The sequence below is a fragment of the Vulpes vulpes genome, chromosome 6 (assembly GCF_048418805.1).
Source record: "Vulpes vulpes isolate BD-2025 chromosome 6, VulVul3, whole genome shotgun sequence".
In the NCBI taxonomy this organism is placed as follows: domain Eukaryota; kingdom Metazoa; phylum Chordata; class Mammalia; order Carnivora; family Canidae; genus Vulpes; species Vulpes vulpes.
In genome coordinates this window covers 88,087,305-88,106,853 of record NC_132785.1, presented here as the reverse complement: position 1 = coordinate 88,106,853, position 19,549 = coordinate 88,087,305, and the positions used below count along the sequence as shown (strand labels likewise).

General features: G+C 39.5%; 2 protein-coding genes across 3 annotated transcripts in view; one reads left to right on the top strand and one right to left on the bottom strand.

The window, feature by feature from the left end:
* The window catches only part of ATL1 (atlastin GTPase 1), a 74,209-nt gene extending 73,907 nt beyond the window's left edge, over positions 1-302 (bottom strand). For both annotated transcript variants that reach the window (XM_026000729.2, XM_026000732.2), the window contains exon 1: positions 165-302. The gene's annotated coding sequence lies outside the window, so the exon portion shown is untranslated. The remainder of the gene's footprint in view (positions 1-164) is intronic.
* A 193-nt stretch (positions 303-495) lies between these two features.
* Positions 496-19,549, top strand: part of MAP4K5 (mitogen-activated protein kinase kinase kinase kinase 5) — a 107,018-nt gene continuing 87,964 nt past the window's right edge. The window contains exons 1-2 of the mRNA XM_026000727.2: positions 496-626; positions 877-1,093. Coding sequence (XP_025856512.1) covers positions 986-1,093 — 108 coding nt within the window. The 5' untranslated portion in view covers positions 496-626; positions 877-985. The remainder of the gene's footprint in view (positions 627-876; positions 1,094-19,549) is intronic.

The window sequence follows — 19,549 nt, the reverse complement described above, 5'->3', positions numbered from 1 at the left end:
CGGCGAGGCTAGGCCGGCCCTGCCCCGGCCTCCTTCCCCGGCGCCCCGCGGCCAGGTGACTTCTGGCCCAGTGCCCTCAGCCTACCCACCTTTTCCGCGTTGACCTGGAGAGGCTGCCGTCGCGCCCACCCTTCCCCCCTCTACCCGTCACCCTCCAAATTTACCTGGCGAATCTGGGGGGGCGGTTTAGCGGAGGCCCGTAGGCTCGCGAAGGCCCGCCCGGGGCGGGGGGGGGGGCGTCCGTCACCCCAGCGGGGGGCGCAGCCTGGGCTGAGGAAGGACGCGCACCGGCGGGGGGGGGGGGGGGGGGGGCGGTGGCCTGGCGGCCGGGAGGCTGTCGTGTCCCGACCAGGCCTCAGGGCGGCACTCTGGTCCCGCGGCCGGCGCGCTCGGGCGGGCCGCTGGGCGCCGACCCACGCTGGCCGGGAACGTTTCACCCGGTGACGCAGCCCCGGGTGGGGGACGTGGTGCGGCGGCGGCGGCGGCGGCGGCGACGACGGCGGTACGCGCCTCCGCCGCCTGCGAGCGGACGTGCGGGGCGGCGGGCGGCGGCGGCGGCGGCGCAGGGTCCGCAGCGGCAGCGGGCGCCGGGACGCGGGACGCGGGACGCCGGCGCCGGCGTGGAAGTAGGTCCCCGGCTCCACGCTCAACAAAGAGCGGGGCCGCCCCCCTCGGGTACCGAGCCGGCCCCAGGCCCCGGCGGGCGGGGAGGCCGGCGGGTGTTCGCGGACGGCCGGGAGGGGGAAGGGCCGCGCCCGGACGGGACTACGGGGCGCCGGGGACCCTTGCAGGCCCGCTCGTCCGCGCTCCCCGGCGGGGCGGAAGGGAAGGGGCCGGGCCGCTCGGGGTTGCAGCCTCTGCTCGTCCCTCGTGCAGGCGGAGCTGCGGGCGGAGGCTCCATGTTGGGAAGCGGCGCCGCTCATCCTCGTTAGCGGGACTCGGGGCGCCGGGGGCAGAGCCGGCGGGGGCCGGGCCCTGAGCGAAGATGGAGGCCCCGCTGCGGCCTGCCGCGGACATCCTGAGGCGGAACCCGCAGCAGGACTACGAGCTCGTCCAGAGGGTCGGCAGCGGCACCTACGGGGACGTGTACAAGGTGAGTCGGGCCGGGCCGCTCTCCCGGCCAAGTGTGCGGCGTGGGGAGGATGCTTTATTGTCGCATCGTGCGGGGGAAGCGGCCACGGTTCCTTTTTACTCCGCTCAGAGCACCTTATTTTCATTCCTCGCTCTGGTCGCTGCCGACACGCAGAACTAACCAGACCTTTGCAAGACCACTGTTGTACTCTTGTGTGTGCTAGGAAGGCTTCTTGCGTTTATTTGTGGTATCGAGGGGGAGTTCGAGGCTGCTTCTAGAGTTGCACTTGAGGACGTGCCAGTCTTAGCAAGGAAAAATGCTTCATGAAAGACAGTAGGTGAGAAACGAGGCATTTGCGTTTAAAGAAAAAAAAAACAAAAACTCTGACGTGGTTGAGCTTGAGTTTTAAAAGTCGTAGTGAAACCAGATCTGTCAGTTTTCACTGTAAACGGTCTAATACTAATCAAAATGATGTGTGCATAAACATTATCCTATGTAGGATTCTGCTTTTCCCGGCAGATGTTTCATCATTTGTATTTGGTTGTTTGTTTGGTTTTTTTTTTTTTTCCCCCTACTTTAGCAGTTCCTCTCTCAGGGATTTAGAACATTCCATGACCGGAGAGGGGATAAAAGCTGTTGTCTTTTTAATTGTGTTCCCTGGCATTATTTGCGACAAATGAGAGGGTAAGGTACTGTTAATTTGATATTAAAGAAAAATTATAGAGAAGCAAACAATTCCATAAATCCACTGGGTTCTTGAAGGATTAAAAGGAAAGAGATCGCTTCAGATTGGTTTATGCTTTTTGTTTTTTCTATTTCAAGAGAAGCATTAACGTAACTCATATGGATATATATTAAGGAAAATTTCCTTTGATTTCTGCAACAGCTTTCCTCATTAGATTTAATATGATATATATCTCATTATTCCAAGCAACACTCCTGCATGTATAGCTTAAATGGTCTTCTGTCATATGTGTAATTTACTGTAGACTCCTTTGGGGTATGTCATTTTATTGCACAGATGGTAGAATGTAAAGAAAACATTGCCTTTCAGCTCCTTTTTTGCTTTTATTGTTCTATTAGTAATGATTCAAAGTAGTACATGACAATTCTAGCACTGTGTCATTTTACTGAGATGGACTTGATGGGTAGGCTTTTTATTCATTAAAAGGACATTTGAATCTTCTATGCTAGGCACTGTTACAGGAATGGGGTTTTGAACTGTGAGGAAAGTCCCAATTCTTGCCCTGTGAATACCTTTGAATTCAAAGTGGATAAAAATAACAGAATCCTCTTTATGTAGAATTAGAGGTAATTAACTCTTCATTGTTTAGCCATGGATTAGCCCTTTTGTGGAATGCTCTTTAAAAAATTGAAATTCTTATTTTGTCTTCTCATTCCTACTCTTTAGTCATTTTCATCTTACGAGTCACTATGTATTAGATCAGTGCAATTCAGTTCATGTTAATGAAATAGTCTAAATTCCAGTTCTTACATATTTTTTCTTCCTACTACAAGAAAATTTAACATGTTTTCTCCACAAAAATTCCAAGATCACCTTTTTTATTATTATTATTATAAATATAATGACTACAGCAATTCTCTGGAACAGGATTTTATTCTTGCCAGGAAAAGCAAAGGGGGTACCTCCCTGCCCCATGTCTCTTCCACATCTCTTAAAGAGAGGATCAATGACTGAATATTTATCATACATCATCTTCACACACACACACACACACACACACACACCCCCATCTCCTTCCTCACCACATTCATGCTTCCCCACGCTTACATGTGTATACTGATTCCACTCCTGGCTAGTCTCTGATTCCTAAACATCCTCAATATCCTGGTTCCTTATCTTTTGTTTTCCTTTGTTCTAATTACCTGGAATCACCTCCCACCCCCCTTTCAAATGTTACGTCTCTTACCTGTCCTTGAAAGCCTTCCTCACAAGCTCCTCCAGGAAGCCCCCGCTGTTCCTCTTATCTCTCCCTCTTCATCTATTACTCTTTACCATCTTCATTCTGTTCTAGCCACCCTGGTCTGTTTTCTCTTCCTTAAACATAATAAGCATCTTCCTACCTTTGGGTCTTTGTTCTTGCATTTTCCTCTGCTCAGAATGTTTTTCCTCAGACAGCCATGACTTGCTCCCTTCCCTTCTTTCTTTTACACTACATCTTTTTTTACTGATGTATTTTTTTCTTTGCACTTAATCACCACATAACATAATCTTTATTTTTTTCTTGTTTATTATCTGTTTCAATCCACTAACATACTCCATGAGGACAGGAGTTTTTATGTTTTCACTCCTCCTACAGTACCTGTAATTATACCTGCCACAGAGTAAGTGCTTCTAAAAATTCGATAAATGAACGAATGAATAACTCTCAGTAATTCTGTCACCTAGTTGTCTTTTGACGTCACAACACTCAGCACTTAAGACTCTGTGTCTGTCTGTAATGTCTATTAAGATAGCCAGCTATATATTTTTAGTACAAATTTTAATTATTTGAGTTCTTTAGGAAAAATATTTCTGGAAAACTATTTCATAGCATATCCATTTGCAGCTCTCTAAACCTTACAGAATTGTGTCAGTTTGTATTTATTCCTTTTTATATACCTAAAAACATGTAACAGTCAGAATGTAGTGCTGAAGTTTTGAAACTCAGAGCAGTTAGAGTAATTTTGCTATCACTGTGTTTCTGATGAGCTGAAAATCCTTGGAAGCTTTAGAAGTATTTTCAGTCAGTGATACAAACTAGTAAAATAATAATAGTGAAGAATAATGAAGGTAAATTAGTTACGTTCTAGTCAGGTATTATCTACTTTTCTAAATAAATGTTACAACTACAGCAACTATCTGGAGCAGGATTTTATTCTTGCAAGGAAAAGCAAGTATCTTATGAAGCAGGAGCTTTAAAAGGACCAGCTTTGAGACTCTTTGTAAATTTTATATATGCTCTTCAAAAACATAGATTTCCCTCTCAATCTCCTGTCTTCCCTGATAATCTCCAGTGGGGGAGAGCTTAATTTTAAGATGCATATTCCCTGGTTGAATGGGCAAAAATTCTTTTAGATATATAAAGCAGGAAATGGTAGAGTGGAAAGAAACACAAAAGAGAAAAGAAATGTGGAAGTTGGATGACAGATTAAATTTCAGCTGAGCAAATTTTATTTGTATTAATGTTAATATTTAAATCTGCCAACCGAAGAGGAAGTCTAGAGATTGAGAGTTTTCACTACCTTTGGTCCACAGAAGAACTAGACATGTCAGGTAATCTAGACAATTATTGTATACGATATAGTTTGTAATCGTCCAAGTCATTGGGGTGGTCTTTATAAAAATATAAAAATATAAAAATATTTGTATCAAAATTGTCCCCAACCTCCATTCAAGAGAAGATCTAGGAATTATTTTTTTAAGATTTTATTTATTTATTCATGAGAGACACAGAGAGAGGGGCAGAGACATAGGCAGAGGAAGAAGCAGGCTCCCTGCAAGGAGACTGATGCAGGACTCAGCAATTAGGATCATGGCCTTTGCCAAAGGCAGATGCTCAACCACTGAACCACCCAGGCATCCCTAGGAATTTTTTTAACCTTTTGTGGGATATAAATTCAGAGAGGGCAAACCCATGTATTTTTTTCTAACTTGCATGCTTTTTCTGACTGATTACATAGTATGACGTTTAACTACAAGAAAGAAGGACTAGATGGCTCTTGTTCATCACTGTATGATAGCAGACAGATGCTCAAAAAGTATTTGTCAAATGATAATAGTTATAGAAAATTACCCAGACATAACACTGTTCATAATTCAGTATAGTTTCAGATTTTTTTCCTAATGTTTTTAAACTGATACATTTCTAAGGATCACAATGTAGATCTTTTTTCTACTCTAATTGGAACAGTTAGCATTTTTCCCTGGTCATTAAATATTCTTTGAAAATACCATTTTTAAAGGATCTGTTGAACAAACACTCATTTAATGAATGATTCTATTCATATTTGTTGTTTTCAATGAGAAAACTTTTTTGTGATCATAAATAATGTATACTTTGCAATGCAGTATTACTCAGCCATTAGAAATGACAAATACCCACCATTTGCTTCAACATGGATGGAACTGGAGGGTATTATGCTGAGTGAAGTAAGTCAGTCAGAGAAGGACAAACATTATATGTTCTCATTCACTTGGGGAATATAAATAATAGTGAAAGGGAATAGAAGGGAAGGGAGAAGAAATGGGTAGGAAATATCAGAAAGGGAGACAGAACATAAAGACTCCTAACTCTGGGAAACGAACTAGGGGTGGTGGAAGGGGAGGAGGGCGGGGGGAGGGGGTGAATGGGTGATGGGCACTGAGGGGGGCACTTGACGGGATGAGCACTGGGTGTTATTCTGTATGTTGGCAAATTGAACACCAATAAAAAATAAATTTATTATTAAAAAATAATAAAAAATCAAAATAAATAAATAAATGTATACTTTGTACAGAAATCTTTGTTATGTATTATATAGTTTTATCACTTCCATAGGTAATTCTGGGTGCTGGGTGAACTGGGGTGAATCCCTTTTTTATATACACCCTCCTTATCTCTCCCTTATGCCAGAAGTCACAATTCTAAAATAACTTAAGGCATTTTGAAGCATATCCTAGGATCCCATCGTATAGATTCATTTATTTTGGAGATACTTATTCAGTGCCAAGTGGATTTTAGGGGATGAGGATGGAGACACAAGAAAGAGAAAGTATGCTATCAACAGAGAACATATAATTTAGTCAGGAAAACAGACACGTAAACAGTTATAATATTGAAAGTGCTGTTGTAGAAGTGAAGTCAAAGAAATACATAATTCTGTCTTTACTGGGAATAGGGGAAGGGAAGAGAAGAGAAAGAATTATAATGTGAACCAGGGAGGATTAATAGAGGAGGAGGCATTGACTGGATTGTAAAATAATACAGGGTAATTTTCAGGTGGACAAGATGGGAAAAATATTTCAGGCTATGGGAATAGTGGGTGCAAACACCTGGCATCTTCAGAAACTATGATGAATTTTGAAGGATCTGCATTTGTAGATTGGGTGTGACCAAATATGGCAGAGATGTCATAGATGGAGAATACAGGCAATTTTCTGGCAGAAAAGGATAAGATAATGGGTCTATATATCATGTCAAAGAATTTGGACTTCTATAAACTGAAGAAACACTGAAGAAGGGATCTCTCATGGTGTAGAGGCTGGATTAGGTAAAGTTGCTACAAGTGTAAAGACAAGTGATTGAATAATCCAAATGAGAGTTTGTGCAAGCCTAAATTAGGCACTGGAACTGGAGATAAAGGAAGAGATGGATTTGAATCATATTTAGAAGATGATCAAAACGGGGTGCTTGGGTGACTCAGTCAGTTAAGCATCTGGCTTCAGCTCAGGTCATGATCCCAGGACCCTGGGATTGAGCCTGACGTCCTGCTGTTTCTCTCAAATAAATAATAAAATTAAAAAAAAAAAAGATGGTCAAAATTACCTGGTGATTAATGGGGGGAAACAAGTAATCAATAGCACTTAAAATTCTGACTTGGGTGGTGAAACTGCTGCTATCAGCAAAACTAGAAAATACTAAATATGTGGGTCTGGACTTGTGTCTGGTTTTTAACATATGGCATTACATTGGTGGGTGTATCTAATAGTGGTAGGAAATGTAGCTCTAGGCTTGAGAGATGAACTGGGGATAAAGATTTGGGAGTCATCATCACTATATGGGGTGGACCTGTGAAGTATAGGTGAGATCACCCAAGAGAGTTTATAGGTGAGTTGAAGAAACGCTGTAGTGTTAGAGTGGTAGCAGAAGAAAATGATATATTGAAGGCGTCTGAGAAGGAATAAAGAGGGATGAGGAAGTTCTTTTCGTAGAAACCCAGATTTTAAGAGCTTATTTTTTATCATCTCCTGCATCCATTCTTGCTCCCTTCTGCTCTGACTACAATTAGGAAAATATATTGATCTTCAAAAATTATAAATCTGAAGTTTTGTGTCATTCCTCTTTTATTCTCCATGTCCAAGGAATAAAGCCTTAGAATAATACACATTTTAAGGCCTTGCCTATCTTGACATTCTAACCATACTGAACTTTATTTAGTTCTCTATATGTACTCTACTCTTTGTCCTTCAGGTTTTTGTAGGTACTATTTCCTTTTCTTAGAATTCTCTTCCTCTTCTTTCTCAACTGTCTATCTTCTACTCTTCGGTTTTGGTGTTTGTTTTTTTAAGATCTGTTTATTTGAGAGAGAGAAAGAGAGCATACAAGCAGGGGAGGGGCAAAGAGAGAGGGAGAGAGAGAATCTTAAGCAGAATCCCCACTGAGTGCAGAGCCTGAAGAGGGGCTCAATCTCACCACCCTGAGATCATGACCTGAGCCGAAATCAAGTTGGCTCCTTAACTCAGCCACCCACGCACCTGTGGGTTTGGTTTTAAACATTGCATTTTCAAGGAGGGCTTTTCTGTCCCTTAAATAAGGTCATATCTTTGTGCTGTATGATTTCTTACCCTAATACTCCTCATTTGTCATAGATCATTGTTGCTGTCAGTCGTCATGCTGTATTCAAACTGCATGAGAACAGGGACCTTGTGTTTACCATTCAATTGGCTAGCCTAGCATAGTGCCTACCAGATAGCATGTGCTCAGTGAATACGTTTTGAAGGAGTGAGCAACATGGCAGTCATACAAATAAGGAATCAAAAGGGTTCATTAGGAGCAAAAGGTTCAACATCAGTAACCTCAGGGAAATGCAAATCAAAACCGAATAAAGTTTTACCTTACACCGGTCAGAATGGCTAGTATCAAAAAGACCAAAAATACCAAGCGTTGGCAAGGATGTAGAAAAAAAGGAATCTTCTCACACTGTTGGTGAGAATGTAAATTGATTCAGCCACTGTATAAAAGAGTATGGAGGTTGCTCAAAAAATTAAGAATAGAAATGCCATATAATCGAGTAATTCCACTACTGGGTATTTACCCAAAGAAAACAAAAACACTAATTCAAAAAAATTATATGTATCCCTCTGTTTATTGCAGCATATACAGTAGCCAGGATATGGGAGGATCCCAAGGGTCCATCAGTAGATGGATGGATAAAGAAGATGTGGTATAGATACACACAATGGAATATTATGCAGCCATAAAAAGAATGAAATCTTGCCATTTGCAATGACATGGATGGACCTAGAGGGTATTATGCTAAGTGAAATAAATCAGAGAAAGACAAATACCATATGACCTCACTTATGTGTGGAATCTGAAAAACAAAACAAATGAACGAACAAACAAAAAAAGCAGAAACAGAGCCATAAGTACAGAGAACAACTGGTGGTTGCCAGCAGGGAGGGGTTAGGGGTAGGGGGTTGGGCAAAATGAATAAAGGGAAGTGGAAGGTACAGGCTTCTAGTTATGGAATGAATAAGTCGTAGTTATGAAAGGTAGAGCATGGGGAATATAATATAGTCAGTGGTATTGTAATAGTGTTGCATGGTGACAGATAGTAGCTATACTTGTGAGCATGGCATAAAGTATAGAGTTGTTGTTCAGGTTGTATACCTGAAACTGATGTAACACTGTATAGCAGCTATACTTGAATTAAAAATAAAATGAATTTTTTAAAAGCAAAATTGTTGAGGTGTAAATATAAATGGTAAGTAAAGAAGTAGAGGGAATGTAGACTCCTCCTTGAAGAATGTAGCTATGAAAGGAAAAAGAAATGAGACAGACGTTTCTTCCACTGTTTCTTTTTCCCCATTGAGACTGATTACCGTTTTTCAGTTATTATTCTTCAGGATTGTTTTATCACCCAAGTGACCAAGAGTGTTGCTGAATTTTGAGAAGGAATTCAACAGGGAATGAAAACAAGACAAAGGATTTGGGAGGAATTGAAAATTTAGAAAGATAAAAGGCAAAAACTTAGGATGAGATTGTTAGGAATGTAGGGAATACTTTTAAAGCTTCCTTCCCTCCCTTTCTTCTACCCTCCCTCCTTTTTTCTCTCCCTCTTCCTTTCTAAAGTAGAGCCTCTATTGATTTCCAGCCCCAGTTGTTTCCCTGCAAGTATGGTTATGATGAGGCACATTGATAAATGGGGAGCTGGGGTGGGGGAGCAGAGTGATGACAGGTTTGAAAGGGGTATTTAACATTCAACCAATATTTAGAGAGGACCTCTTCTGTGCCAGACACTATACTGGGGCCTTGGGATACATAGGTGAACAAAGTAGACAAAGATTCTTGCTCTCATGGAACTTATATTCTAGTAGGGGAAGAGGGACAATAGATATAGTAAGTTGTGTATGTATGTGTTAGAAGGTGATTGAAGATATGGAAAGAAGGAAACGTTGATTGTGTATGTATGTGTTAGAAGGTGATTGAAGATATGGAAAGAAGGAAACGTTGAACAGGTTAAGGGGGATCAGGATTGCCAGGATGGGAGGGGGAGCAGGTTAGGGAATTAAATGAGGATCATGAGGGTACGTCTCATTGAGAAGGTTAGATTTGAGCCGATATTTGAAGCAAATGAAGGACTTAGCTATGTGACTGTCTCTGTAATCAGAAGTCTTAAATATCTCTTGATCTTACTGAATCACCTGACCCTATTACTATAGCTAAATTGTAAACTTGAAGGTCTGGAATTAGAACTCAGACAGAGTCATTGCCATTGCCATCATCCCATCTTATTCGCTGGTACAAGAGTACATACAGATCATTGTGATTTTAATTAAATTAAGTTCAGCTGTTGAATGTGTTGCCCACTCCAATACCATTTTTTTAAGCATAATTTTGTAAATAAATATATAGCTGCCTCTACTATGTGTCTCTCTACCAACATTCTCTAATATTTAAATGCTAATAAATAGGCGTGCCTAATGACCCCAAATATGAAGGTGATAGAAAATGGATGTATATGCTGTTTATTATTTCTCTGATTTGATATCAAAGCATCACCTACTTTCTTTCTCTCTTTTTTGATAGTAATACCATTTGTCTGAATATACTGTCCTTCCTGTGCCCTGGTAGTCTGGCATAAAAGATTATTGGGTTTTCATGTTAGGGTGAGGGAGAGTGAATAACTTGCAAAAATAAATTAACAGCAAAAAATAAGGACCGTGCTTTAAAAATCTTAGTTAAATTACATGTTTTATTAAGCTAGTGGGTATCTTATTAAAAGTTATTTATTAGATGTTAAGCATTATGTAAGGTTACTGTGAAAATAAAGTGTGCTATTACGATGAAGTATACTGTTACAGATGTTTACTATTTTATAAATCATTTGGTTAAATCTTATTTAGTGTTTGTTTTTCTTACTGTGCAGAAGTGGCCTATTTTATGACTGCCTAAAAAAAGAACATGATTCTGATGTTAGATATGAAGCTCTGGACCATGTCTGAAGGCAAATTATTTAAAAACTCTTTTTCTATCTTCATAGAAATATTGTGAAAACTATAAAACAAGTCCTTAAAATACTTTCATCTTGGTGAAGATAGACATAAAACAGTGCCATCACTGGTGCAGGTGTATAAATCCTAGTTCCAGAATTGACTTGTGGATATAGCCTTCAGTTTAGGCTTGTTAATACATTTAAGTGTTTTTGTTAGTTTGTATTATGTTTATCATTTTAACTATAACCATCATTTCCAGTGTTTCTGATAAAGACAAATGGGCTAGATTGTGAATTGACTTAGTTAGATTTCTTATTCTGCTTTTGCTTTCAAAATTTATGTTTCACTTCTTAACTTTAAATTGTGGTTTCAGACCAAATATACAGGAAGAGAAATATGAAGGTTATTAACAAGTGATAAGTTGCATTTTCAGAGCTTTGTTGAGAAAGGTCCAAGTTCTGTTAATTGGAGCAGGCGCTTTCACTTGGCCATACTGGACTGTCTGTACGTTTGAGTGTTATTAGAAGGCTGTTTCTCTTCAGTTATGTGAAGTACTATTTAAAAATATTACTCTGAGGGGCAAGATGAAATTAGGTCGAATGTATCTCTATTTCTGTTAAATGTCATCTCCCACTGAGATTTTGAGAAGATGAATTGAGAAGCCAGGCAGATAGCCTAACCTATCCTTGGAGGGGTTTGAGCTCATGAATCATACTGGCCTCTACCTTCCAACATTTTTACAAAAATAAAGTCCGATTAAAATGACTAAAAGTGACTAATGTTTGTTTAGCTCTTTCATAATCAGTATGTTATTTGTTTCTTACAATAATCCTATAAAGTAGCGACAGGTATATTATCATCTCTGGTTTACCCAAGAAAAAACTTTGTTTTTCCTGGATCTTACTGTGAGTAAGTGGCACTATGGGGATTTGGATCCAGATTTTTTGATCCTTATAGTCTCTGTTCTTTCCACTATACTCAGCTGCCTGGGGGATGTAGCTTTAAAATCATTGGGACAAAAAAAAAAAAAAAAAGAAACTGAAAGATTAAGAAAATTCCCCAAGGACAAGCCATTTAAGTATGGGGTCTGGGATTGTACCAAATACCTAAAAATGCTATCTTTCTCTATGAAAAAAATACATAGATGTTTGACTTCTTTATTTCTAATAACTTAGAAGAATCTAGAATTTTGTCATCAGGTGACTTATGAATAAAATATATACTTAAAAAAAATCATTGGGACACAGCCCTTAACACATTGCTTATTACATAATAAACTTTATACAAATTATGGTCAGGTGAAACTTGGTGTCCTCACGTCTCTGCTGAGAGATGAAGGATTTTTTGGATGGATTGGAACATGCATATATGCTTCAGTTCTCGGCACCAATTTTAAGAGGCTCTTTTTCCTGGTTACCCCTTCTGGTCATTATTCTTACCCTCATATTTTCCTAATCGGAACCCAGGGTTGATTTGCCGTTACTGTGGAGATGACTCAGCTCATGTCACACTACGAGGTAAATAGCTAAAAAGATAATCTATCCTTTTTCTTGATTGTTGGGACACTTCTATTGTGCTCTCTCCTGCCCTCGTTTTGTCTGAACTTTAGATGTATGGTTATTGTTAATCAGATTAACTGAGTCCCATAGACTATATTGTGTAATGCTATTATAAATTAAAATAAAATACTAATTATTGGGACCCCTGGGTGGCGCAGCAGTTTGGCACCTGTCTTTGGCCCAGGGCGCGATCCTGGAGACCCGGGATCGAATCCCACGTCGGGCTCCCAGTGCATGGAGCCTGCTTCTCCCTCTGCCTGTGTCTCTGCCTCTCTCTCTCTGTGACTATCATAAATAAAAAAAAAAAAAACTAATTATTTCAGGCAAATATCATTAACTAGTTACTTCTGTGTGCTTCTATTTAAGGTAAATAGGACTGTCTGAGAAGGATGTGACTTTTAGCATTGTCTTGTGAACCAGTGTGTTACTTCACACATGCACCTCCTTTTTTAGGGGCACTGTGCCTTCTTTCCCTCTTCTTTTTTTAAAGATTTATTTATTTATTTTTAAAGATTTTATTTATTTATTCATGAGAAACAGAGAGAGAAAGAGGCAGAGACATAGGCAGAGGGAGAAGCAGGCTTCATGCAAGGAGCCCAATGCGGGACTCGATCCTGGAACTCCCGGATCATGCCCTGAGCAAAAGGCAGACACTCAACCACTGAGCCACCCAGACGTCCCTGTTTATATTTTTATTAAAGAGCATGCATATGTGTACGTGCACTGGGACAGGGGCAGAGGGAGAGAGAGAATCTCAAGCAGAGTTCCTGCTAAGGGTGGAGCTTGTCATGGGGCTTGATCCCAGGACACTAAGAACATGACCTAAGTTGAAATCAAGACTCAGCCGCTCAACCAACTGAGCCACTTGGGCACCCTATACTTTTACATTTTAAGCTTTTTAGTTACTAATTGTATCAGATGATGGAGATACTTGGGTCTCTTACCAGTTTTTCCAGAAATAATTTCCTATTATTTCTGCAGTAGCATAGATCCATGAGTAGGACTTGTCTTCCTGTTTTGCCTTTCTCTTCCTGGCCTAGGCATAAATAGCCTTCTTTCTTACCTTTTATTTTTAAAATACATTTTATGTAATAATGTGTTCATTTTAGGAAACTCTGATATAGGAACAAATGAAAAATTACGTGTATCTTCTTTGCCAAAAGATAAACATTGCTATTTATATCTTTGTAGACTTTTAAAAGATAATATTAAGGGCAGTCCTGGTGGCTCAGCGGTTTAGCGCTGCCTTCGGCCCAGCATGTGATCCTGGAGACCCAGGATTGAGTCCCATATTGGGCTCCCTGCATGGAGCCTGCTTCTCCCTCTGCTTGTGTCTCTGCCTCTCTCTCTCTCTCTCTGTCTCTCGAATAAATAAGTAAAATACTTAAAAAGTAAAGAAATAAAAGATTATATTAAGGGTTTGTACATAAGTTATAATATGTATAAGCACATATGTAGTATACGATATATAATATATAGTATATATTTGAATGCAGTGTATATATATATAAATGAATTTAACAGTGTATCACAAACAACTTTTTATGTTAGTAAATATACACATTTTATATTTGTGTATTATTTTCTTGTATAATTGTACAATTTAAATAATGTTTTTCTTATATATGTTTTGCTTAGAAACTTCATTGTACAATTTTTAATCCATTATTGTTGAACAAGTAGATTGACTCCAGGATTTCCTTATTATAAGCAGTGCTGTGATCAGCATCCTTGAACAAATCCTTAACACAAAAACAAAACTGTTTCTTTTCTTTTTAAAAAATTTTTAAAAATTATTTATTTACTCATGAGAGACACACAGAGAGAGAGAGGCAGAGACACAGGCAGAGGGAGAAGCAGGCCCCATACAGGGAGCCCAACATGGGACTCGATCCTGGGACTCCAGGATTACCCCTGGGCCGAAGGCAGACGCTCAACCGCTGAGCCAACCAGGCATCTCAAGAAAACTGTTTCTTAAGTAAATTTCTAGAATTAAATTTTCTAAGCTTTTTGAAGTTTTAGTAAATTTTAACCAGTTATTCCTCAAAAATGTTGTGCCCAACCACAATGATTCCCTCTTTTAATCTTAAATCCTTTCTTCCTTTTTCTTTGCCATTAGGACATCCAGATAACTAATTCAATTTAAGTAATCTTCTGGATGGAACCCTCCTTTTAATAAAATTAATCTGTTCTAAGAAAAGGTTAGGAAAATGTTTTTCACAGACAAGTAAGTGTCCTAACAGGCTAAAGTTTTAGTGTGTCTTGAGATGTAAGTCATGTGGACAGATTTAGAGTAACCCTAACAGGAAGGCCTCAGGCTCTGAATATGTCTGCCTGGGAATATGTCTTTAGGGAAATGCTGCCATGCAGTCTCTTTCTATAATAGCAAGATCCCTCGTCTAGACCTGTATAACTGTGTGGAAGGCAGCTTGGAAATACTCCACAAAAATTAAGGAATTTGTGAGTTGGCAGGTACCTCTCACACAGTACAAAAATCCCAAGCCCTATCCTTGACAAATGGTCATTTAACTTATTTAAACAGTAAGGACATACTATGTTTAGAAGCAGTCAGTTCCTTTTTAGGTACTGTCTATAATCTGTCCCATTGAAACTCAGACAGGGCAGATACATCTTTGTAATTCTTTGCTCTCAGTTCAGCAATATTACCCTGATATCTAAAGTATCTGATGTATAAGAGGTGCTCAATGAAAAAAAAAAAGTTAAAATAATGAGTGACTAATCTTTATTTTAAATTTTCATATGGAGATTATACTATAATGACTCCACCCTTATTATATTTTGTTCCCATAAATTTGATAGTTTTATTGGAAATAATTTCCTTGAAATTCATATAATAATTTAGTGTATAATATGTCTAGTGTTTATAACCTCCCTTTTTCCTAAAAGAATTTATAGAGAAATAAGATAAAGTGCTTTACTTTGCTCTTATCAGAGGGTAAAGTATTCCATTCTGTTTCAAATATAACACCTTCAACATTTATTTTTAAATTTTAAAATTATCATAACTTTATAAAATTCAAAGGAATCTCCTTTAATGCCATGAATCTAATGTTATAACTGCTCTCATTTTTGTTGGACATCAGACTTTGAGCACTTAAAGTACATAGTAACCAGAATGGTGGAAGAGTCTGGAAACTATGTGGCATTTTATTTTATTTTTTTATTTTTTAAAATTTATTTATTCATTCATGAAAGACAGAGAGAGAGAGAGAGAGAGAGAGACGCAAAGAGAGAGAGCGAGGCAGAGATACAGGCATAGGGAGAAGCAGGCTCCATGCCGGGAGCCTGATGTGGCACTCAGTCTTTGGTCTCCAGGTTCATGCCCTGGGCCAAAGGCAGGTGCTAAACTCCTGAGCCACCCTGGGATCCCCTCTATGTGGCATTTTAAAGGGATTCGGTGTTTGTAGTTAAAAGGGAGCTTTTATACATATATTTATTTTAAAGATTTTATTTATTAATTTATTTGGAAGAGAGAGCATGCAAGTGGGGGCGGGGAATAGAGTAGGAGGGAGAGGGACAAGTAGACTCACCCAGCATAGAGCGTGATGCAGAGCTTGATCCCAGGACCCTGAAATCATGACCTGAGCCAAAACCAAGAGTCTGATGCTTAACTGACTGAGCCACCCAAGTACCTCAGCTTTTATATATTTTATCTGAGCAGGGTTAAAATTAGAGTCTAGCCCCTGACTGCTATAGGGATTATAATAAATACTTATTAAATAAATTGATAAATTTAGATATCTGAAATTTGTCACAGTAGGAAGAATATTCTAAATCAGTATTATCTCACAGTCCAAAACTGGGACCACTGAGGAGAAATTATAGGAAAGTGGATTTTACTTGTCATAAAAAGCCTTTATACAAGTAAAGTTATCCTAAAAATGAATGTATTAGATTGACTAAATTACTGCCTCAAAGTAGAAGAGAATTTTTTTTAATTTTATTTAAATTCGGTTTGCCAGCATATGAGAATTGTTTTTTGGAACGAAGTTGAATTGGGTGATTCCCAAAAGTTTCTCCAAACTGGGCTTCTAATAGAACAGAACTCTAACAGAACAGTAGTTTTTGTTTTCGTTTTGTCTATTTTCACTATTCCTTAAATGTGGGTGATTTTTTTAACATTCTATTCTTAACTTTCTTTTCCTTCTTATTCTCCATATTCTTCCTAAGTAATCTCATCTACCTGACTTGGATTTAGTAATGTTGATGATGTCCAAATCTGCCTCCAATCCAGAATAGCTCTTGAGCTTCAGGAGCTACCTATTAAGTGGCATATAGGATATCACCAGGCGGTTTTCCATCGGAACCTAAAATTTAAATATGTTCAAATACGAACCATTCATCTATGCCCTTTCACTACCTTCCTGTCTCACCACATAAGATGTGTTCATCTTTGTCGTTGTAGTGAATGGGACCACACTGTCCACTTAGCTGTGCAGTGCAAAACTAGAGGTTATGCTTAGCTTACTGTTTCTTTGCATTTCATATTAAATTGCTTACCAGTTTCTAATGGAGACAAGCTTGAACTAGAGTATAACAGGGAGGTAAAGGAAAGTGAATGGATTTGATTTATATTTTTAAGCCATCAGGATTTGCTGATACATCAGATGTAAAGAATGTGAAGGAAAGAAATGAAGAATGCCTTTGGGTTTGAGTTTAAGCAACTGAATGGATGCAATTAATTTTATTTAGATTGGGAAGATATGGGAATGAATGGGTTTATGGAGCAGGGATAATTAAGTGTCCTGTGTTAGACATTTTTTATATGTGTATTTTTTTATTGGAGTTTGACTTGCCAACATGTAGTATAACACCCAGTGTTTATCCCATCAAGTGCCCCCCTCAGTGCCCATCACCCAGTAACCCCATTCCCCCACCCACCTCCCCTTCCACTACCCCTTCCTTGTTTGTTTCCTAGAGTTAGCAGTCTCTCATGTTTTGTTTCCCTCTCTGATTTTTCCCACTCGTTTTCTCTCCTTTCCTCTATAATCCCTTTCACTATTTTTTATATTCCCTGTATGAGTGAAACCATATAATGATTGTCCTTCTCCAATTGACTCGCTTCACTCAGCATAATATCCTCCAGTTCCATCCACGTTGAAGCAAATGGTGGGTATTTGTCGTTTCTAATGGCTGAGTAATATTCCATTGTATACATAAACCACATCTTCTTTATCCATTCATCTTTCGATGGATACCGAGGCTCCTTCCACAGTTTGGCTACTGTGGACATTGCTGCTATAAACATTGGGAGGCAAGTGTCTTGGCTTTTCACTGCATCTGTATCTTTGGGGTAAATCCCCCGCAGTGCAATTGCTGGGTCGTAGGGTAGCTCTATTTTTAATATTTTGAGGAACCTCCACACAGTTTTCCAGAGTGGCTGTTCCAGTTCACATTCCCACCAACAGTGCAAGAAGGTTCCCCTTTCTCCACATCCTCTCCAACATTTGTTGTTTCCTGTCTTGTTAATTTTTACCATTCTCACTGGTGTGAGGTGGTATCTCATTTTGGTTTTGATTTGTAGTTCCCTGGTGGCAAGTGATACGGAGCTGTGTTAGACATTTTAAGTTTGAGATGCCTGTCAGGTTTCCATAGATTTAGGAATCTGGAGCTGAGTAAGGAGAGATTTGTCCCGGAGAAGGTTATTAAAGCCATAGGATTACATAGGAGAATGTTAGATAAAGAAAAACTGAAATTCCGTCATCACTCAGAATAGGTAAGAAAAGGGAATAACAAAGAGGCTGAGGCACTATTAAAGGTTTGAAGAGAGAGGAGTAAAATAGTTCTTATAAAGAGTGGAAAATCAAACCTAGTGGAGAAGTTGTAATTTGAAATTTGTGTTGTGATTTCAAAATAAGACCAGTGAACATTATTTTGTAATTTGTTTATAGTAGCATTTAGCTAGCTATTCAATACTGGTATGGAACGAGTGGATAATTGGGTTTATCAAATTAGGATTTTGCCCAGCTAGTGTGATACAGGGGAAAATGGGAAAGAAGTTAAGGATATTTGTAAGAGAGTGACTGTAAATGGAGTGATGGACCATGAAACCCTGAAAGTAAAGGGAATGTGAGGAATTGAGATGTAATTGGTAGCTGTAGGGGAATGCTTTGATAAAAATGGAAGGACTAGGGGCACCTGGGTGGCTCAGTGGTTGAGTGTCTGCCTTTGGCTCAGGTCGAGATCCCGGGGACCTGGGATTGAGTCCCGCATCAGGCTCCCTATGCCTCTGCCTCTCTCTGTGTCTCTGATGAATAAATAAATAAAACCTTTAAAAAAAAAAAAAGAATTTTCAGTTTCCTAGTGAACTGAAAGGATAGGTCATCATCAGGAAATACAGTGTTTCCTTTTTTTTTTTTTTTATAAGATTTTATTTATTTATTCATGAGAGACATAGAGAGAGAGGCAGAGACATAGGCAGAGGGAGAAGCAGATTCCATGCAGGGAGCTCGACATGGGACTTGACATGGGACTTGATGTGGGACTCGATCCCAGGTCTCCAGGGTCAGGCCCTGGGCTGAAGGCGGCGCCAAACCGCTGAGCCACCCAGGCTGCCCAGGAAATACAGTGTTTAAAGACAGGATTTAGATAGGAGGTCAAAGAATGAAAAGTGAGGAAGTAGATCTGGAGGATGAAGTCTCTAAGACTTCTCTTGTAGGCAGGAGACTCTTGTAGGCAGGAGAAGGGGTGAAGAGAAAGACTGTGAGCAAGGGGCTATAAAATCTGAATGAACAAGGGAGGGTGACCAAGTTAGTAGATGGTAGCTACAACAGTGGGTGATACAGTCTGTCTTGAGCTTCAGAGGAATCTCATGTCTCATCATTACCTTCTTTACACTCTTAGGTTCCCTTAACATGAGATAATTTTATTTCTTTGAGATGCCCATGTTTTCTGCTATCTGGACACCGTTGCCTGGAATTCTGCCGTAATGATACTATCACTACCACCACCACCATGCTCCTCCCACAACCCCAGAGTCTCTCATCAAGTCTCAGTTTAGGTTTACTTTCTCTTGGAAGCTTTAACTGGGCTCAGAACCCTTCTGTGTTGTCTTATATCACCTTTGAGGACTTTGTCATGCTGTATGGTATTTACTGTTTGCTTCTCTCTTTCTTCAGCTGATAAAAGCCTTAGAAGATAGGAACTTTTTTGTTTCATTAAATCTCCAGTATCAACAACAGAACCTGGCATATAGTCAGTAATATTTGTTCAATGAATAAACCAGTCAAAAACAGTGTTCCATAAAGATTCAGGTATAGAGATTTTATAGCCTATGACATAATTGACTGTTTACTTTTTTGTGTGGATGAACCAGTACTTTGTATTCTTCAAACCTTACAGATACTGTGTTGCTGCTTTTGTATTGTAGTTCATATTCTTAAATCTGGGTTGCATAACCCTGACCCTGAGAAGTTCTCCCTGGCCACTAGAGGTAGCTTGTTAAATACAGAGATGTCTTGATTTTCTATTATGTTA